This window comes from Acipenser ruthenus, chromosome 5 (assembly GCF_902713425.1).
Source record: "Acipenser ruthenus chromosome 5, fAciRut3.2 maternal haplotype, whole genome shotgun sequence".
Taxonomy (NCBI): domain Eukaryota; kingdom Metazoa; phylum Chordata; class Actinopteri; order Acipenseriformes; family Acipenseridae; genus Acipenser; species Acipenser ruthenus.
The window spans coordinates 12,568,841-12,592,034 of record NC_081193.1 but is presented as its reverse complement, the minus strand read 5'-3'; the positions used below and the strand labels follow the sequence as shown (position 1 = coordinate 12,592,034).

The 23,194-nt window shown below is 36.6% G+C and overlaps 1 protein-coding gene across 1 annotated transcript in view; it reads left to right on the top strand.

Annotated features, from left to right (window-relative positions):
- LOC117402777 (protein eva-1 homolog C-like) overlaps window positions 1-23,194 on the top strand; it is a 110,907-nt gene that overhangs the window by 45,081 nt on the left and 42,632 nt on the right. The window contains exons 4-5 of the mRNA XM_034004224.3: window positions 2,774-2,926; window positions 13,736-13,879. Of these exons, the coding sequence (XP_033860115.1) occupies window positions 2,774-2,926; window positions 13,736-13,879 (297 nt within the window). The remainder of the gene's footprint in view (window positions 1-2,773; window positions 2,927-13,735; window positions 13,880-23,194) is intronic.

Genomic DNA, 23,194 nt, shown 5'->3' with positions numbered 1-23,194 from the left:
GTGAAGCATGGTGGTGGCAGCATCATGTTATGGGGATGCTTTTCATCGTCAGGGACTGGGAAACTGGTCAGGATTGAGGGCAAGATGGATGAAGCCAAATACAGGGAAATTCTAGAGGAAAACCTGTTTCAGTCTGCAAGAGACCTGGGACTAGGGCAGAGGTTCACCTTCCAGCAGGACAATGACTCTAAACACACAGCCAAAGCTACACTGGAGTGGTTTAAAAACAAGAAGCTGAATGTCTTAGAATGGCCCAGTCAAAGCCCAGACCTCAATCTGATTGAGAATCTGTGGCAAGACTTGAAAATTGCTGTTCACCAATGGTCCCCGTCCAACTTGACAGAGCTTGAGCAATTTTGCCAAGAAGAATGGGCCAAAATTGCAGGATCCAGATGTGCAAAGCTGGTAGAGACTTACCCAAAAAGACTCACAGCTGTAATTACTGCCAAAGGTGCTTCAAAGTATTGACTCAGGGGGGTGAATACTTATGCAACAAAAACAAATGTATTTTTTTTGTTTAATTAACTTTTGTGTCACAATAAAAAAATATTTTGCACCTTCAAAGTTTTAAGTATGTTGTGTAAATCAAATGGTAAAAATCCCAATTAAATCCATTTTAATTCCAGGTTGTAACACTACAAAATGTGGGTGAATACTTATGCAAGGCACTGTAAATCTTTCCAGAATTGTTTTGTATTCTGATTTCCATGAGTGCACCTCATCGCTGCAAAATGGCATGTGAACAAACGGCAAAATGTGCCGCTGTTTCTCTTGCTACACAAAGTCTGAAATTGTTCGAGCTCTTGAAAAAAACCTGACTCAGAAACAAGTTGCCGAGCAATTTTGTGTTTTCCGTTCTGGTGAGTTGCTTCACCATTCTGTTAAATAGTGCATGTTTTGTATATTGCTGCTGCATTTTGTAGCATGTGTACGGGTGCTGTGTCAATTTAGCTTGACAGTTAGTTTATTAACATTAAGTTAACCCTAAGTAACAGCCATTATTTTTGCCTCTGCTATTGTGATAGCCCGAAACACACCCACCAGCTAATTTCATAGAACATAGCGATTTAAGCTTTTTGACGGTGCTGTTTTGCTTTAGTTTTATTAACGTTAGTTTGCCTGTCACTTTATTATTATAATTTATTAACATACACTTGCCTATTGTTTTGCTTTTACTTATTCAGTTCATTTCATATGTTGATGCACGTGCATCATGACAAGTAATACATATGTATTTATTTATTTATTTATTCATATCGTGTCTGGTGGCTAACTTCGTCTCAGAGAACACTGTAAGAACACTTTTCTTGTATGTTTTTTTTTGTTTATTAATGATGTAGTGCCAAAGATTTTAAAATCAGTTTTCACTTCCCTATTAGCTTCAGAACCATTTTCATTTCTAATACATTCTGAACAAAAGTGTTGGCCCTTACCTATTAGAATCCCTCCTGCTTTATTTGCTGCACAGACTGAGTCCCTTACCTCTTATACCATAACTCTCTAACAATTGCTCTGCCAGCCTGCTTTACTGAAATTGCAGGACAAGTGAATGAAACTCCAGCACAGATAATATGAGAAACATTGGGGGCCAACATGGTGGCTCATTTTAACAGTAACAACATTGATGAGTAGAGTACTGCAATGTTCTAAAATAAATACTGTAATTAAAATGATTTGGAAGTCGTTTTAAAGTGTCTCAGTTCACAGAAGCAATGTCGTAAAAGATGATTGACAGGTGTAATATTAAAAAGGCAGAAATTCAATCTTATTACATGAAAATACTGAAAAGTTGACCTCAGATCTAGTGTTTCATATCTCTTAATGATACTGAGAAATTCCACATTGCCACAATGCATCCTGTCATCAGCTGCCTACACATTCTTCAATTTCGAATTATTTGCATATTGGTATTACTTGTATTGTAACAGTTAATGTATTTGCTTATGACTGTAAGTCGCCCTGGATAAGGGCGTCTGCTAAGAAATAAATAATAATAATAATATTGAACATCATAATGAAGCATAGGAAGTTTTTGTACATGGATAGCAATTAAGGAAACAACTAGCCTATGAAGCAACACCCTGACAGGGCATGCCTCAAGAGCACTCTTGATTCTCCTCCTCAAAGCAGGTTTGTAATTACAGTACAATTTTAAAATGAAAGAAGAGGTAATTGCTTTAACCACAGGTGGACTAACGCTTATTCTTACAGTTACACAAAGGTTGACTGTTGTATATCAGATAAGACCAGAGAGACATATATAGATAACATAACCCATATATTTGTATGATGTTTAAACCATGTTTCACCATGCTTTTTCATGCCTAAACCATTATCAATCATTGGCAGACAATGTTTGGAATATGGCACCACGTGTTCAACTCAGTCATTCTATACCTTGAGTCAACATGAAATAATGTTTAACTGTGGCACTGTGATTTACCAAATGTATTCGTAACTATGTGCTCTAGAATGAGCCTTATAAAAATGCACCACAGTTTGAAACTGGGGCCCTCAGAAGCCAACCACAGAAGAAAGCACTAGTGAAGAAGAAAAATTGAGTCTCTTCAGAAACATCTACAGTACTTAGAAGTATACAAGTGCTCTTAAACACTACATAAAATGTATTCTATTATTATTGTAAGCATAGCGTTTGATGCTTCCTCTTTAAGGAGCTTAACACTGACTGTACTGTTACTGTTCATGCTCAATTTCCCAGGGCACACATTTTAGGCCTTTCTACAAACTCTCTTCCAAATGTACTTTGTTCCAGATGAATACAAGAGTAAAGTTGCATGTGAAGACGACAAGTTGAAGCTGAGCTGCAAACAAAGCATGGTGATAGCGATCTACTCAGCCATCTTTGGAAGGTCACAGGAGGGTAGCTTGGAGTGTCCGTATCAGAACACTGGGGTTCCAGCTGTAGGTAAGACTCCAAGCATCATTAAACAGGAAATTAACATGTGACTTTTGGCAGGACACATAAGCTGGTTTAAAAAATGTAGTACATTAATGATCAGCATCTGATACCAAAGTGTCTGCTTCAACAAGAAGTTTGGTTACTTGCTGGGAAGACAGTAACAAAAGGGACACGTTGACTGGATGAATAAATGATGGGCAAAGTAAATAGTACACTTAGGCCCAACCAGCAATATGACACTTCTGCAAAATGTTCCAGATCGTATCCATTACCCAGCAACTTTTAAGTGTTCACAGCTAATTTCCAAAGATCAGAATGTTTTATTTGATCAGGTTCATTATGGCACCAGTGTCTCTAGGGGACTCATCTGTACAGTAGCTTATTTAAATAGCATATACATAAAAGTAGATCACACCATGGCAAATAAATGCACAACTGGGCCGAAACATGTTTAAAATGTGTTGATCCCAACTACTATAATTTCAAGCATTATTGGAAGAAAAAAAAAAAACTTAGTTTGGTTGACTAAGTTGTTGTTTCTGTGCCAAGAATAAAGGACATTAGGGAACTGAGCCAGAACCAAGCCTGTATGGAGCTTTGTGAGGGGTTTACGTGAACATAGCTCCAAGCAAAAACTACATTACCAGCACAGAAGGAACCGCTGATTTGAGACACTGATACACTGATCCAGACACCTCCAGCACAGGTGGGAAGAACATCTGTACTTTAGATTGTAATTATATACACTGCACTGTCATTAATAACACAAGAAATATTATTTACAAATGCACCTTTGTAAGAAATCCCACAAAAAAAAGCTACAAGAATAGCAAATGGCACAGGCGGAAGGTGTACAAAGACAGAAAAATTGCTTAAAAAGTAATGTGTAATTTACATTAATATTGTTCTTCCCTGGAGACTTATCCAGGCTTTTAGGGCCACTGAGGTGTATACAGTTGGTCTCAGCAATGGTCTATCTAAATGGCACTGTTTAGATTATTGATTATATGGTCTGGCAATCAAACCTCTAAATATGCATGTGCGTCTCTTTAGTGTCATTATGTTTAAAATAACATCAAATATACCAGGAATGGTCATATTTGAGAAAAAAAAAACTATGCTTTAGATCAGTTGAATACACTGTGTCATAAAAGACAGAGTACTATAATGCTGCTTCTAAACTTTTGTGAAGGATGTATTATGCACAGCTTCACATTCCTACCTAGTTCATTTTGATCTATTTTACTATTTAGCTAATCAAATCAAATTCTCAGATGAGGGACAAGCCCGTTTCATGGCATCACTGCATGGTATTACAACTCTTTTCTTAGTATTCCCAGAAACACAGGATGAGCTGCATGCTATCCAGCTCAAAGTGCTTCAAGAGATAACTGTGCGCAGTCAAAGAACCAACTGTAAAAGAGAGATACTGTATGTTAAGCAGTCTTCCTCCAGTAATGCCAAAAGTGCATTCCCATCTTGTTCACTGAGAATAAACACACACACTCTGGGGCCTCCGCTACATCCAGTGAGTTATACACTAACTAATTTAAATATCTGAAGCGAACCATAAAGCTTCCTCAAAATCATTATGAAGAAGGATATACTTTAATGTGTTCATAGCACATAAGTGGAAAGCTAGTTGCCTGAGACCCTTTTCTAAATATACATATAAACTGTAAAGTATAAAGTACAACATGTCTCTTACTGCTGAATCGGGAAGCTCTCCTGTTTTAGTATTTGTTTACACTGTTGGCCCTATTCTGCTGCAACATATCACAAGATCCATTTAACCCTTTAAAGGTGCTTTCCATTTAAAATAAAGTCATCATAAATCTTTCATGATAGACTGCTGAAAATAAGAAGCATTTTTTTCCATTTAAAATAAAGTCATCATAAATCTTTCATGATAGACTGCTGAAAATAAGAAGCATTTTTTTGTTTTAAAGATTGAACATCTCTGTCCACCACAAACGTAGAAGATTATTCAACATCCAGGTTAAGGCTGATTTGAAAAACATAAAATGAAAACACTTCAAGTTTTTGGTCTCTGATCGCAACAATGCTTAATCTGCTGACGTCACTTTTAATGACACACTGAATCAAAACAACAAAAGGCTGCTGCGATTATCTGGAGGCATAATAAACAAACCAGCAACCAGATACTGAGATTATCTCTTCACAAAGAATGCAGCCCCATTCATCTCCCTTGTTTGTTGTTCTGGTGCATGTGGGTTTTCAAAGTCCTGTTTCCAGCTTCAACTTTCTTCCTACCCCACTGCCATTATCAAGAAAGCCACTCTAGCTGCTGATTTATCGTAGCTGGAGCCCTGTGGGGAGACGAAGCCTGTTGTTAACCAGTTGCAAGGGAATCATTCTAAAGCTACAATTAGAAAGTAGGATCAGTGCTGAATGATTATTGGTGGAAATAAAGGGAGAGGTGATAACCTAAACGGCAAGGCTCCAGCCGTACAATTACAGGTTACGTACTTGGGTTATGTATTACTACAGTAATAGCATGGTATGTTGCCAAGAGGGAAACTAATAGCAGTGTTATCTGCAAATGAGTACATTCAAAGAGGAGGTAAAATGTCTAAGAGATACCAATGAAGAGAAAAAATAGCAAATATATAACATCATTACTTTTCACAAGTTTTCAAAAAGGAGGATACGGGCAACATGCCCCACATGTCAACCTGTTCCTATCCAGTTTTAAATAACTTTAGCATTAAAGAGGCAGAAGTGTTAAAGGGACTAGGAACTCTTAAAATAAACAAATCCCCTGGGCCGGATGAGATCCTCGCAATAGTACTTAAAGAAATGAAAGAAGTTATTTACAAACCACTAACCAAGATCATGCAACAGTCTCTTGACACAGAGGTTGTACCGACAGACTGGAGAATTGCAAACGTAATACCGATCCACAAAAAGGGAGACAAAACCAAACAAGGTAACTACAGACCAATAAGCCTGACTTCTATTATATGTAAACTTAAGGAAACTATAATAAGATCCAAAATGGAAAATTACAACAGTATCGGTAACAGTATCCTGGGAGACAGTCAGCATGGTTTTAGGAAAGGGAGATCGTGTCTAACTAACCTGCTTGACTTTTTTGAGGATGCAACATCGACAATGGATTACTGTAAAAGCATATGACATGGTTTATTTAGATTTCGAGAAAGTCCTGCATAAAAGATTAATTCTCAAACTGAATGCAGTAGGGATTCAAGGAAATGCATGCACATGAATTAGGGAGTGGTTAACATGTAGAAAACAGAAAGTACTGATTAGAGAAGAAACCTCAAAATGGAGCGAGGTAACCAGTGGAGTACCACAGGGATCAGTATTAGGTCCTCTGCTATTCCTAATCTACATTAATGATTTAGATTCTGGTATAGTAAGCAAACTTGTTAAATTTGCAGACAACACAAAAATAGGAGGAGTGGCAAACACTGTTGCAGCAGCAAAGGTCATTCAAAATGAACTAGACAGCATTCAGAACTAGGCAGACACATAGCAAATGACATTTAACAGAGACAAATGTAAGGTACTGCATGCAGGAAATAAAAATGTGAATTATAAATATCATAGGGAGATACTGAAATTGAAGAAGGAATCTATGAAAAAGACCTAGGAGTTTATGTTGACTCAGAAATGTCTTCATCTAGACAATGTGAGGAAGCTATAAAAAAAGGCCAACAAGATGCTCAGATATATAGTGAAAAGTGTTGAATTTAAATCAAGGGAAGTAATGTTAGAACTGTACAGTGTATTAGTAAGACCTCATCTAGAATATTGTGTTCAGTTCTGGTCACCTCACTACAAAAAGGATATTGCTGCTCTAGATAGAGTGCAAAGAAGAATGACCAGAATTATTCTGGGTTTAAAAGCCATGTCATATGCAGACAGGCTTAAAGAATTGAACGTATTCAGTCTTGAACAAAGAAGACTACGCGGCGATCTGATTCAAGCATTCAAAATTCTAAAATGTATTGACAATGTCGACCAAGGGGACTTTTTCGACCTGAAAAAAGAAACAAAGACAAGGGGTCACAATTGGAGATTAGATAAAGGGGCATTCAGAACAGGAAATAGGATGCACTTTTTTACACAGAGAATTGTGAGGGTCTGGAACCAACTCCCCTGTAATGTTGTTGAAGCTGACACCCTGGGATCCTTCAAGAAGCTGCTTGATGAGATTCTGGGATAATAAGCTAGTAACAACCAAACGAGCAAGATGGGCCGAATGGCCTCCTCTCGTTTGTAAACTTTATTATGTTCTTATGTTTTTATGAATGTGATTTAGATAAATGTTTTGTGCCACTGGGTTTCTGTCAGTTGGTAGTATCCTGTTAATTTGGCTAATTGTAACCTTTTGCACAAATGCTGTCCTTTACAGTGCCTTCATTTGAGAATACAGTAGATTGAACTCAGCCAAGGAACCTCAAAATGTTTTTAATTCCACGAAGATCACATCAATCACTGTTTGCACTTCAATCATTCCTCCATTCAGACCAGACCACTGTAATGTTCATCGAATGTTTAGAAAATAGCATTTAGTGAAGTTAATGGGATGTCAGATTAAGTAAGCAAAATAAGTATGCATGTATTTCTGGTGTTGCTACGTGAACGGATTCCAGAGCTGCACAATAAAATACGTCTTCATTGAGAGGACGCCATCTTGTTATGTGAGAACCATTTCTGGACAGTCATCAATTATTGACTTCAGTAGTAGGTTTTCATTTTGCCTGCTTGCAGATTCAAATTCTTATCTAGGCTTTTATGCCAGCTGTATCATCAGTGATATATCAAAAGGCTGCCTTTTGCTGCGTCTTCATTTTTGTAAATCAGTTCTGTATCCATCGCCCTGATAATAAATAGCAGTGCTGTTCTGAGTCTGTTTCCAGTTTAACTCTTTCCACAATAAGTAACTTTACACAAAGGTAACCTGAAGAAATAATTTCAAGTTGTAAACTAAAAATTAGGGCTTACATACCATATAGGCATTTTTTTTTACTTCTCGCTGTTTTAAGAAGAGTTATCTTTGTTAAGTATATGAAAAACTACAAAGCGGTATGTAATTCAATATGTTAACATAACATTATTCAGCAGGTTTCATTCGACTTTATGAAGCAAAATGTGTTAATTCCATAACACTTTTGGCCCTTGCTGTAGGATCCTTTTTCAAAACTAAAAGTAAAATCTCTGTCATCAGTAGTTCTGTTTCAGGAAGGCATGTGAATATTTCAAACTCTATAAAAGTGTCATCGTTTTTTATTTTTTAAAAAAGCTTACACTGACCACAACCCCCCTCCCTCTTTGTATGCTTTTAGTAAACGCTGATCATTTTGGACAGCCGTTTAGCTTTTTAGAGATTAATTCACTTTTTAAACCAGTAATCCCAAAAGTTCAGACTTCAAAGTGAAAAAAGAAAAGCTGAGAGAAATAATTCTTGTGGCAAATTCTTGAAGAAAAACTTAGCCTAACCTCCATAACTAACTTTTGTCATTGTCCTTGGCTGGTACAGTAAATCTCATCTCCATTTCCCCAGGTTACAGGTCAAGCTTGCAAAACACAGAATAGCACTGAGAAAATCCTTTACACCTGAAGACCTTGTTATGTGATGCGAGTCAAGCTTGGAATGCAGGAGTGCATTAAAGCTGTTTGCAGCACAGTCAGTTGACTGTGGAAATGCTTTTACCAGTCTCAATGGCGCCATGTACCAAGGTATTAACAAGAATGATGTTTGGAACACCCAAAATATGCAGAAATTCCTTTGTGAAGTATATGGTTCATACATGGTAGTGGCTCAAATCAGACACATGCTTTCAATTATGTTGCTAAAATATGTCAAAAAAGCAGTACAGTATGAATGTGGGTATTTCCAGTATACAGTCTTTAAACACTCACTACATTTGAAAATACATGTTTTTTAGTATAGCACAGGTTAGCTTGGTGCCACATTAGGCAGCACAAACTGTTGAGGGCTCCCCATTCGTGTATTGGTTTATTTCAGGGTTGTGTAGAACAGTACCCTCTTAGTGATTCGTTGGGAGAACGGGTTATAATCTGTGCCATTCTAAAAATACCCTGTCTTGTCATTGTTTTCTTTCAATAAAAATGACTGCTGTAAATGTTTAATCTCTCCTTTGAAATCTGATGAATAGTCCAACTAGCCCAGCTAGAATAACAGATTGTCTTTGTAGTATACTTTTGTTATTTGTATTATTTGTCACTGCTAGTCCCACCTTTTCCATCTTGTCAGGTTGTGTGTATGTTTGAATAGTTTTCACCCTGGAACCAAGGTGCTAGGACAGACCTAAATCTGTGGAAATACATCATTAATCCACTTCATTTATCACTTTCAGCCCCACAAACAAGAATTGTCCCTGCTTCTTGTATAGTAGACACCATTTCAAATATATCATATAGCCACACAGGATAAGATTTAAATATAACGGTGCTGTGTTACCTGTACCTCACATTTTTAGAAGGGCAACTAATCAGATTTTTCAAGAGGGGCAGTATATATTTGTACTGTCTGTGTTCTGTCAAGAGTTTTTGCCAGCAGTGTTGGGACTGTACTCTTTTGTCTAGTTATATATGCTCAAACACTGTTATTCCTCAATAATGAGGACCTTCTCTTCCATCTGCATGTATGCCCATGTGTCTGGATGCCACACTTACATTTCATCTTGATATCAAACTTGGTGTGAGCGTTTGTTAGAAAAGAGGTCACGTACCGGAGATGTAGGTTACTTTGTTCACATGCCTAATTGGTTCAGCTATTTATCTTAAAATATTGAAATTAAAGACTAATCACTAATCAAAATAACCCCCCTAAAAAACTTCAGCATGCACATAGCTTCAGAGATATAGTAAAGCCAGGACTTTCAGAAAGCAATCCGAAAAATTAAATAGCACTATAGAGAGCCTGGTGCTCAAGGATTATTCACTTTTATGTTTGACCAGCCTTGGTAGGGTTATCTGTCATGTGTAGAACAATTTTAAACCGTCTCCCAGATGTGGTTTGATGTTTTTAAGGGCAATACAGTGCCCCTCTCTGGAGACATAAAACAGCCAACTATATTTGAATTAATGATATCATAAGGTGAAGGACTTCAGTCCTGTCATCATACTACAGTACAACAAGATAATGTCTCTGTTGACCACAAGATAATGTGTCATTCGTTTGCATATTAACAGTAAACAATATTGTAGTCTATTTTTTATTGTGAATTAAAAGAACAGCTTTTAAAAAAATATTTACATTTATCTGGAGAAACTCTCATGGAAATTAACTTCAATGTGTTTTCCATAGCATAATCAACCAGGCATACAGTAATAAGAACATACTTTGCAAAAGGTGTTATAGGTGTAGCTAAACACTGAGTTTCAAAACACTTGAAATTAGTTACACATTTCTCAGTTTTTACTCTTAAGCATTGCCAAGAGAAAAATAAGTTCTGTCCAGATTATGTTCCCTGTTGCACAATTCTCTTTCTCCTGGTGAACCTGTCTGAGTAAAAGCTTAGGAATGTATTCCCCAGGTGATTTATACCCTTGATATTTAAATAAAAATATGAAAATAATGTTAAAAATATATATTGGTGCAAAACGGACAACAAGTGATAACACTCTGCAATTTGCACAATTACTAAACCAACAACTGGCAGAGTAAGTTATTCAGTTGCTATTTTTCCTGCAGGTAAAATTATGCATCTTTGTGCATTTACCATCAGAAAGATAGCGACAGGGTGACACTGCTGTATACAATATGGGAAAGCACCATACAGAGCAATGAAAGTGACATTACAGACAGTTAAGATTTATGACAGGCTGTGACAGAGACAGAATGATTCTTGGTGATAAATCTCCCTCCCAACCTGTGAGGGCGCTGTGTAAAGTGAACTGGACTGGATGGCCAGACAATTCATTCCCAGGGTTAGGCGGAAGTTGGCCATCTAGAAAGGGGGCGGAACTATGGTACACTAAATCATCAACCTGGAAGGGAAACGATGTGACAGCCGCGGATTGGAGGAGTGGTTGCACTCGTTAACCAAGGGGTCATGATTGACAGTACATAAAGGGACGTAACAAGGTGATCTGTTTCTTTGTTATGGTTAACACTGAACCGGAAGGAGACCCGTATTGTAATCGTGAGTGTTTTGTTTGTTTTGTCGTGTCTAAAATCTGTTTGTTTGTTGTTATTAGACGGCTAACACGATCCGGAGTGGTCGCTAAAGGCCAGCACCAAACGCGGAATACATTGCACTTGTGTCACGATTAACTGTATTTGCACCATGAGCACTATATCACTCACTGTGGACTTGTGTTTGTGTTACATATGGGTGTTTAAGATCGGGACTATTATTTCGGGGCCAACCCGTGGATTACAACAGAGCAATACGCAAACCATTGTGTGTTGTCTGTTATCATTATTGTTTACTGTTTTGTCATCAGACTTTGGATTGTAAAAATAAACCTCCATTTCACCAGTAGTTTGTTGTCTGTAATTGTCTTGAGCACTGCATCACCCCTACACCTGCGCACTGCAACCACTTTGCCACACAGGCACAGTCTCATCCATCACCCTGCCTTGTCTCTCTGATGTGAAGGCTGACATTCTCCATATCAGATAACCACAGTAAAAAAGAAGCTGGCTTCTCGCAGTCATATATACATGGGAGCCAATTTAAATACGAGGACTGTGTTGTGGAATATATTTAAAATTCAATCCTAGAGGTGAATATTTTTTTTCTACTCTAAAGCAACTTTGAAACCACCTTAGCGGGAAAAATTCGCTGCATTCAAAAGGTTGCCTTTTTGATAGAAGTGCAAATGAGATTTTCCTTGCCATTTCCCAAATAGCCTACTAAAATTCTTCTGGTAGAAAATGCAATCTTCTTCTTAAAAACAAACACACCTCCACAAAGAAGGCAAGTGAGTATAAGCCTTTCTGAGACGATCAGTATCTTCAAATCCTCCTCATACTGAGTTTCATTTTAAGATGGTGCCTTAAAATCAGTTTGTCATATCTGACCTTATCTCTATGTTTATCCCCAACAACACCAATGGAGTGGTTTTGTTATGTTCACAGCACTTTAGGAGAGGTGTGTCAGAATCTTAATAGCTTCGATATCATTCTTTAAACATCATTTTCCAGATTTTTGATGGGGTAACTGTAATCAACATACACACACCCACACACAGATAGCATGCAATGTACAACAATGTATTTTGTTTCCCAGCCTAGTAAAACTTACAGTTTATGGAATAGCAACATATATGTACAGTAAACAATACATGTCGACTTTTTTTTTATTGCCCTTCACTTTTCAATTGACATATAAACTAGCTAGACATGGAACTCTGCCAGTATTCCATATGGCTGTGCTATTTTAAGGCACAGTCTTCTATGAGCCCTTGCACTCTGACACAGTGCCAGCATGATACACAGCTCACAGCACGTTTATTGTCAATATCACTTCATCTTTGCTGGCGCCGAGAGTTGACTAAATGACATATTTGGACACGTTTAATTTATTCAGGTTGTTTGCAGTTTAGTTAAGGGGCGAGATTGTCAGCCACTGCAAATTAAATAGCAATAGTGTTGTCCTTTATCTTAGACCTTGATGACTGTCAGCCTATAAGGAATGGCAGTGGCTTCGAATCTTAATATAGTATCTGGGTTCATTATTTAGAATAATTGATTTGTCATATTTATAGCCACAGGGGACTTAATAACTATCATATTTATAAGCACTGGGGAAATAAAAAATAATGCTGTATTATAGTACTAGTACATATTACTATATTTTTGGAAAGGTGTTAGAAGTATCATCAATATTAAGTACAAGGTATATACATGCATTCATAAAGAGCAGCATTTACTGTGTTTTACTTTACACCGATGAAGGCACAAGTGGAAATATTTGTCTACTTGACTGATGGGTTTTACCTTATGTCTGACCCCTTTCTATGTATGCTAATTTATACACCTGTACAAAATCAACTTTTTTGCCATCACACTGGGTGGTCTCATCTGGAACCATTGATCATGTGATCATGCCTTGTGATCTGGATCTGCTTTGTGTGTGTGTGTGTTTTTTTTGTGTGTGTATAGAGTTTGATTTCTTGTGTTCCATTTCTGAGTTCTGCTGCACATATTTTCAATAAAGTGCTGGATCACTGAAAAAATAGACATGATTTGTATCACACAATACACATTGTGAAATAAAGCGCGCTATAGTAAGTAAGAACATGACAGCAGATCTGACAGACTTAGAGGACTAACAGTAACACATGGTTGTCTGGTGCACAAATTACTGGCGTCTTGAAGTATTCCTGCAGATTTTTAATTCCCTGAAGAACTTAGGTGCAATATTCATCACAAATCCCTCAACAACAAATTCAACACCTTGCATCACCCTAATTGCGCTTCACAAAGTCAAATGAAACCTGCTGAGTAATGTTACGTTAACATATTGAATTACGTACTGCTTTGTAGTTTTTCATATACTTACCGAATAACTGCCAAAAATTGAAAAATGTAGTACTATTTTGGCTTCTGGTAGACTTTTAAATAAAAGTTAAATAAAAGATGTTCAGATATTTTTTATTATAAATGTGGTCTCAATCCTAAAAGGCAATGCAATATGTTTGGCCATAGCTGTACGTCCAACTGATAGTGCTATGGCAGGTATTTTACACTACTAGGCCTCCTTTCACCACAGTTAAATATTTTAATCATTTTTTTTTTTTAAATTGGCACGATTTATTACATATTTTTTTCCTCATGTATAATTCCAGAATGCCAGTCAGGCACTGCCCTGCAGATCATGACGAGTCGTTGCCATGGGAAGAGAAGCTGCAGTGTGTATGCTAGATCGCATGCATTTGGGGACCCGTGTTACCCTGGCGTTCGCAAGTACCTCAATGTCATTTACACCTGTGGTAAGTCTCAGAGAATTTACTTGAAATGCATCCGGTGATTTGGTTGGATATGGAGAAAGAAAGTGTTACAGTTACTCTTCATCTTGTTTTATGGAAGGACTAATTGCAGTAAAGACTTCCAGAACATAGCCCTCTGACTGCATCCAAATCACACAAAGACTTCAAACAAACGAAATTTAACAAATAGGAAAGTGACCATTCTAATTCTTAAAAGAGATCAATCAATTGCGTTTTAATTGAAGCATGCTATTTGTATTTGGTAAACTGAACCATTCCAAAAGACATTCCCAGAATGAAGTACAATTATTTAGCGTGAAATGAAGGTAAGTAACTACCACATGAAAGAACCAGGAGCAGAGTGATTACAGTCAACAACAATTGTGTATGGCTAAAGGCTTGGTAGGGTCTTGAATTACAAAGGAAAAGAGTTGAGGTTAAGTAACAAAGGCTCCTGTTTGTCATGTGTACAAGTACTGAGTGGTGTTGTGCATGAGTGGACAGTGAAGTACCTTAACTAGTGCTACACAGCATTAAGGAGAAGGAAATGATCATAGAAAGCCAATAAAACACAAAAGTGTCTCTGTTGTTTTGCAACTGCAGAAGAGATCACAATTTCCTATGGTCTGGTTGGGCCCCGTTCTGGTTCAGTTCCTATTGGTTTGGCATGTAGGTACCTGATAGGATGTTACAATGCATTCATTCATTTATTTATGTCTTTATCAGAAATTAAATATTCAGGAGTAGGCCACCGATAGTTACAGTTCATTTCTGTTTTATGTCAGATGGCTTGTCTATTTTACGTTTTAAAAGTTAAAAACAGATTGCTCCTGCGACTCAAGGCTTTTGTCATCTTTAAAAACATCTCATGCATCACTCTTAATGTGGCTGTGAGAGTTTGTAGAATTTGTGATTGACAGTAAAACAACGTAAAGAGTCAAGTGACAGAAAACAGGGCATATTCTTTGTGTCGTGTTCTGTTGCAGAGGGCCGTTAATCACAGGGCCACTGAGCTCTTGTACAGAGGAAACAGTTACTGATTTCTGACAGGAGTGTGTATATTTTAATAGGGGGCTGAGTAAATGACATGCACGGTTGTATAATTTATTTATTTATTTATAAGCAGACGTCCTTATCCAGGGAGACTTACAGTTTTTACAAAATACCACAGTACAAAGTATTGCATTGCAAAATATCACATTACACAATATCACATTACAGATAAGAGCAGTTATAAAGTCCAGTAAAATCAGTAGATCGTAAGAATAAATATAAATAAAAACAAAATAAAGAATACAGTAAATTACATTTAAGAGCGAATTCAACTAAGAGCAGTAAACTTATAGTAAAAATGTTTGCTTATAAGAGTAAATTCCATTAAGAGCACATAGTAAGTATGATGAATGGATAAGAACAATTTCAAATAAGAGCAATTACAAAAAATGTGAATGCAGATACCTTTCAGAGTAAAACCAAGTACAAGATACAGAAAATAGTTATAATTAAGAGCAGTAGTAGAATACGGCAAACTATGGGGCAGTTCAGTGCAAGTACAAGATGATGCAAGTACTGGTAAAATTGGGTGACATATAGTCCATTTTAGTCGAGAGATGTGAGGTTTATAGGTGCTGTCTGAACAGGTGTGTCTTGAGGAGAGTTTTGAATTGGATATATACAGTAGAGCTCCCTGATGAAGTCACTGTGTTGTGCTTTAGTCCACTGTGTAAAAGAGAGTATCCACTTTCAAAGTCAATAATGACTGCATCAGGATCAGGGTTTTGTGAGGCTTGTTTGCACAGTATTATAAATGCCTCCCACCTGCAGATTCTGTATTATGTGTCAGAGACATATTCCTTCTAGATATTTTTCCTGTAAATAGTACATTTTATGATCAGAAGACATTTTGTTCCCTAATTGTTTCGGCATAGGGCTACAGTATACTGTATTTCATTTAACAGTTTTGTATTTTTTTTTGCGACATTAGTTGAAGGGGAATCATTTTAAAGGGTTCAAATAACGCAAAGTGGAGCTTGTGAGCTTTAGATGAAAAGCAGAGAGCATGATAAACTGCTTTTGGCTGATTTTCTATTTGTCTTTCCTACAGCATTCTCAACTAGGACACCAGGTGGCGCACTTTTTTTTATTCTATAGTTTAAAATCTTTTATTTATTTATTTTTTTCAGGACCACAACCCCCTTTTTTAATTAAATGGATGCAATCATATTCAAAAGCACATTTGTTTGATTCAGTTACAGTATGTAGTAGTGATAGTTGTATACAATCTCTGTATCTGAGTGTTTTCAGATTTGCTGAGCATTTTGAGACAGTATACAGTATGCTGCATGATGGAGTGCTGCATAGACTGTCTGCAATGCACACCAAGCCTTTGGTTGCTCTTTACTTAGTAATGCGATGCACCATGTTTGACTGGAATAACCCTGGTCATCCTAAATTGGGCAGCAGTGTGGAGTAGTGGTTAGGGCTCTGGACTCTTGACCGGAGGGTTGTGGGTTCAATCCCCAGTGGGGGACACTGCTGTTGTACCCTTGAGCAAGGTACTTTACCTAGATTGTTCCAGTAAAAACCCAACTGTATAAATGGGTAATTGTATGTAAAATAATGTGATATCTGTATAATGTGATATCTTGTAACAATTGTAAGTCGCCCTGGATAAGGGCGTCTGCTAAGAAATAAATAATAATAATAATAATAAATTAACACATTTTATAAAACTGGAAAACAAACTGAAACAGATGTATAACATTGTGGAAATGTTTGTCACTTTTTCCGGATCTTTTACACTGTCCTCTGGCATAAAAGAAAGTCGAACTTCCAGGAATGCAGTTTAAACAGTTTTTTTTTTGCATTTGTTCTCTTACTGTTCTCCCCCTCAAGCATGTATTTCTTAAAAAATGCTCATAGGCTACAATAGGGAGGTGACTTATAATTAAAAGGGGTATTTAGTCTATTGGTTTTATTTTTTCCAAAAGTTAAACCGGAATGATAAGATCTTCTGAAACAATTGTATACAATATATCTCAGCACCATTAAAGGGGATTCAGAGAGGCTACAGTATGTTCTGGGTGGGTTGTAAGTGCATGAAAGACATGTTGATAAAGGACATGAGAACACTGAATTTGAATCGGCCTTGAATATAACATATCCTTCTCTGAGACAGTATAGTGTTAATTAGCTAACTTAATGAGTACATAAAAATGGCATGGCTTGGTGCCCTTCGAAATGGCTGACATTGTGTTCTAATAAGCTGCTGAAGAGAGCATATTAAGCTTGTTTAGGTTAACTGTTGCTGTTTAACAAAAGGTAGCATCTCCTAGAACCATCGTATCACACTAAAAAACTCTGGGATGTTTCTTATTCAAATATTTTAAAAAGTCCTATTTGTAAATGTGTGTGAAATCAAACCCAATCCTACCCTTAATTCACATGAAGTGGCACCGATTTTGATTGAAATTTTTCTTTTTCAAATCCGACAACATCTGAATGATCTTAAAACTGGCAAGGCATGAGGGCATTTGAAACCTTCATTTTGACCCAACAAGAATTTATACTCATTAGGCTGAGCCACCAAGGCCTTGCCAGACTTCCATTGTTTAACATTTTCAACAGAAACTTTTGGTTATATTATTGTCAACATATTTGTGTAATTACATGCTGATGTGAAGCTGAATAAAAAAGTGAAACTGCCAACAAGTGAGATGTGGGGAAAACGACCCAGATTGTATTGCATCCAAACCAATTGTTTTTCCAGTCCACTGGCCTGTGCTAAAGGCTTGTTCTTTTAATCACCACAGACACAAAACAGTATCACAGTACCTTGAAGTGCCATTGAATTCTTCAGCTGACAACCCCAAGGCCATGCCAGGCTCCCCAGGTTTTTACCATTGCCCGTGAGGGCCAATGTAATATAAAGGGGTTGGCTGAAATCACAATGGGTCAGTAGTGAATTAAGAATCAAGAATTAAGCCCGCAACACACTGTCCGATACGACCGTCGCATCTCAGTGGAGGAGGTCTAAAAAAATTTTGCGAGCGTGCATCACGCACTGCCTGAAATAGGCGCCGAGTATGTGGGGGATTCAGGCTTTGGGCCCGGCCTCCAGGGAAAAGTATCAAATGTATTTAGTGGTGTAGAGCTGGCAGAGCGCTCTGGCACTTGAAGTTGGATGTATTTGTTTAGACGTCTCAACGCTACACGTACGGTATACCCTGAAGCTGCCATATAAGTCATCAGACGGAATTGTCTGATGCCAGTCACCGCCGAAAATTAAAATAGCCACCAGCCGCCGTCGCAGTAGGAATTTTTCTGACTGACAAATGAAGAAACCCAATAGCGACGGCTTAAGGACCAATTCTGAGTCTGTACTGGCAGTCAAGATCTGTGACCCCGCTTCTCAGAGAGATGTTTCATCCGAGTCATGCGCTGGGAACCATTAGCGCTCTAGTTGTTTTACAGCATGACATGCAACAGCAGAGTAGGTACTGTCATATAAACTGTATTTCTAAATGTTATTGTTATTGTTAGTTTCTGTAGTTTTAATAATGCTCTTAAAATGTCTCGTTGGTTTTAAATGTCGTGTTTCGAAAGCATATAATTTAAATTACTAATGGTTTATTTTACTAAAATAAACCCCCTTTCACTCAAATTTCCAAATTTAAAAGCACGCTGAAGGACTGCAACTTACAAAAATAATGTTATCTAAATGAATAAATTAGAAAAACGTCTTGATGAATCAGTCGTAATTGTAGTGAATATATAATTTGAATATATAGTTTACAGCCACGTCACGCATTTACTTGGTAGGTAGTAAAAAAATAACAACTTAAAACATTCTTGGTTTCAGTCTTTTCTTCGTGCAAAGAAACCCAAATAATTGCCTTTTTTTGTAGTTTGCTCACAAAGTAATATTTTATATTAAAAGGACAACACATTTTTAAATTAGAGAAAGCTTTGTGTAGTGCATGTTGTAAGTATGTTATCATGACTATGTTATTCTGTAAAAAAGTTTTAAGGTAATTCTGAATAGCATTGTGTACTAGCTGCCTTTTATTAAAATACTCGTATTCATTGTTTTTAGATAGATTTTGAGAAGTTGCAGCCAGCAGGGAGGTGTAGGGCTCTATAGCTCATCATGTCAAATTTCCAGGGGAAAAAAAAAGTTTATCAGCACTGCCCCGGAAAGGTACATAGTATCTAAATATAGACCTCATGGGAACTTATGTTTCTGGTGCAATAAAATCATAAAAAACACATTTTCATTTTTTTAATTCATTATTTTTGTTGTGAAGTTGAAAAAAAATAGTCAGATTTTGTCCTGTCATTTGACGTCGTAATTAGTTGAAAAAGTCAGTCATATTACTTTACATATTTATATCTGGCAATATATCTTCTTTTTAATGTTAGTCAGTGTATTTTTAGTGGGTTTTGGCTTTGACACTCAAATTAACTCTGCTTGTCTTGCAATAATTAAGAACTGTTAACCAAACAGAGAACGCGTTTTATGAAATGTAAAAATGCCAATCTAAGAACACAAGCAGCTCTTATATCCAAGAGGATGTATTTTCTTAGAACAGCTCATCTTTGAAAGTGTGCTGTGCATTACAGATAATTAACCATACCAAAATATTTATGTATTTTACGCTGGTGAACAAATCCTTACCTGGTTAACTTAAAGCCCTAGTTTCAATAAACAATTGAAATGCGTTTAATGACTTTACTCAAATAAGAAACTTTCCACATGTCCATCATCTTGGGCCCCCCAGGAAAAAGGAAAGTCAGCGCCTATGCTGCCTTATTTAAATAGCTGGAAGGGACGCACAATTTGTGATTTTTCTTTATGTTTGACCTGCCCTGGATGCATAAAGTACAGCGGCAATGGGTCAAATTAATGACAATATGCGAAAACATAAGGCTGTGGCACAATTTTGGCAAGAAGGTGATGTGATTGTGAAAACCACATATGACTGGAGACATGCATACATTCTCTCTATCTATTGAAAAAATAAAAATAATTATGCTTATATATATATATATATATATATATATATATATATATATATATAATCATTGTTTCTTACTTTTAGACGAAATATTTACAGTATACTTAAAAACTGCTGCTACAACCATGATTAATTAATTATTAATAGCGTTTTAATTTAATTATACCTAATCACGTTTTTATTAACAATGAAGGGAAAACATAATACATGGTTTCATTATAACCATGTGGGCGACACAGTATATGTTCCCTTCATTGTTAATAAAAACGTGATTTTGTATAATTGTAAAATCTGGGGAATTAGTGATCGAGCCCAGGGAATAACTTGATCGGGTATATTAACTAAAACTAAATCATTAAAATGAACTTTGTAAGTGTCATTTGTATGTCTGTTTGTTTAACAAACGTTCTAGCAACTCAAGATCTTTTTGTTACATATTTAATGTGTAAGTGTACTGTAAGGATAGTTATGCGAGCGATTATCAAAACGTTAAAGCACGGTTTTCAGTCGTGGACAAAATTGAGCTCCATGCTGCGGTTACTAACTTAGGCCACGATGCACAGCAATCACTGAACCACTTGTATTATTATTATTTATTATGCGCTTTGTTCTTTCATTTATTTTTACAGACAGTACTCATTTTTATTTTCCAACCTAGGTACATAAGCTACTTGACAAAACTCCTGTTCCTATTCAAACAAAAAAAACGAAACGTGTTTACTAATTTGGATATCATGTTTGATGTCTTTTTTTTTTTTTTTAAACTAGGATGTTAATGTTTCGTCTTTGTAAACTGTGAGAGTTAACGCTAGGCCTACTGACAAAATAATAATAGACTGTGCAATACAACAATAATATTGTATGATTGTATGTCATTAGAATATATTACTAAAACATTTAAATTTCGATTAAAGAATGACAACATTTTGACGTGTAAAGCCTTTTAATATGCAGTAAATAAATCTTTGCGATCACACATCAACTACATCTGAGTAACAACGACATTTTTACAGGCAGAAAAAAACTGACAAGCGTTTAACACTAGGCCAAGTATAAAGAGAGACGTAAGTTAAAGTATAACTGAACACTTTGCATCACACATATATTTTACAGACCGAAAATAAATAAAAAAGAAAGTGGTGTGTGAACACATTACCATACGATCTGGCATATAAAATGACCAGAGAAAATGTTGATTCATGTAGTTAACCTCCCCTTTAATCAAACTGTTGCCATACCTTCCTTTTGTTTTACTGCGCTTGGGCGAGCCACTTTTTCCCGTCTATTAATTCCCAACAACACCGGCATTAAAATCAATTAAAAAAATACTCCCTTAAGTTTTTAGTGTTGGTACAGTGGTTGACACAGAGATTATCCCCGATATTGTGTCAAATTGTGTGGTAAGTCAAACTCTACTCACTGATCCTACGATACAGTTTTAAGTGTATGTTATCAGTACAGATAATAACAATAGAGTCAACAAATGTAATTATTTTACAAAAATGATCAAATTCAAGCTTCACTGACTGTTTTTTTTTGGAAAACGACAACAATACAAGTAATCCCTCCTGGTTTCTGTCAGTGCTGTGTTTGTAGCACATGAATGTGTGTGAAAATATAGAGGGATTTCTTTAAATCCCACCTGTTTCATTCAACACAGTCACACCACATAAAATGCAGGTGGTGATGAAGAAGCGTTTGGGCAAGAGTTAAACTGCAGGATCACTTCTTTCCGTGTGGGAAGGTATTACCAGAAGTGAGGTTAGTAGTGAGGAAATGTAACCTTTATTGTACATGTATGATTAGTGTGGAATTTCCTGGGTTAGGGTTTCTGTGGGCGGAGTCTGCTTTTGTGGTGATTCCAGTAAAGGCCCATTAACAGTCTTTCAGTTACAACTTATTCATCCTTGGAAGTGTTTTCAGTAGAAAAATAGGGATAATTGCGGGATTCAGTTTTGATCTTTATTCATGCCAATTTCCCGATGTTTTATAGCCAACTTTTATTTGTCACAAACAACAGCTATTTCTGTTTGATATTCTGATGGATATTCATATTCATATGATCCATGTTATTTATTTAACAAGCTACTCTATGAAAGATAGTTTAAAGAGATAGAGAAAAGGGGAAAGTATTGTTTTTTTTTCCTCTAAATGATTAAATAGTGGGACTTATTCTGTTTTACTAAATTAAAATAAAGTTAGATATTATTTTTTATAGACTGACCCCAAACTAAATTTGGGGTCTGAAAACAAGTTGTTTTGTGTGCAGGTCACATTATTTTTTAACACAGTAAAGCTGCAGAATACTACTACCTGAGTCAGAAAATCAAAACCAGGCGTACCTGAAATACTGTTCATTGTTTAAAAATTCTGACTCTGTGTGCTAATCAGCCTAATATGCCTCACTGTGATCAAAGACAGGAGACTGATCTCTGTGTTACTTACCAATTGAGGAAGGCTAAAAAGCTACCCCCCGTGGCCCTGCATCAGCTCATTGAAACATTCTGCTTGCGTCTCATGTGCCAGGGAACAACGGGGGACCTGCAACCAACAGCTCTGTCTACCAGCTGAGGAATGCAGAACGTAAGAGTTTCACTTTATTGCCTTCTCAAATTAAAACTATTCTCTTTTATTCAGGTTTATTCAATTGAATTCTGCATTGTGCCTCTTACGTTAACCTTCTTAACCCTGTGCCTCTGTAATCCCAACTGTTAGACTCAGGTGTCTGTCACAAAGCAAAACTACATCTTTTCTATAAATGGATATGAGCTTGATTTTATCAAAGCACGTTCCTTGGTTGATGCCTTTACATCTCTCTGTTGCTGTAATAAATTATGTTACCATGTTTTTGGATTCAGTTTTTAGGTTAAAATCCATACTGTTTAATTCCTCAATAGTGTCACAATCCTCTGCAGCCGTTGCCTTCCCCTATGAATCACACGTTGTTTCACATGTAAATTAGTCTGTAGTGCCTTTATAAAAGTTTCCCACATGTAAAAGCATACCAAAGTGTAATAAAGAACAGCGAAAACATGGAAAAGCATACGTAAGCATTGTAAAGCACAGAGAGGCATGGTAAACCATATTAAAAAACATGGCAAACAGGTAAACTATGGTAAATGCATAACCATGAGAAAAGCATGCTAAATGTGCAAAAATACAGTGCAATAATACCACATTAAAAGTTTTATAAGGGTGGTCTTATGGGATGTTTGCCTTTTCCGAAAGCATGCGTGACACAGTGGTCTTCCTGTCCTTGGTTGATGCCTTTACAGCTACGTAACTAGCATCTTAAACCTAC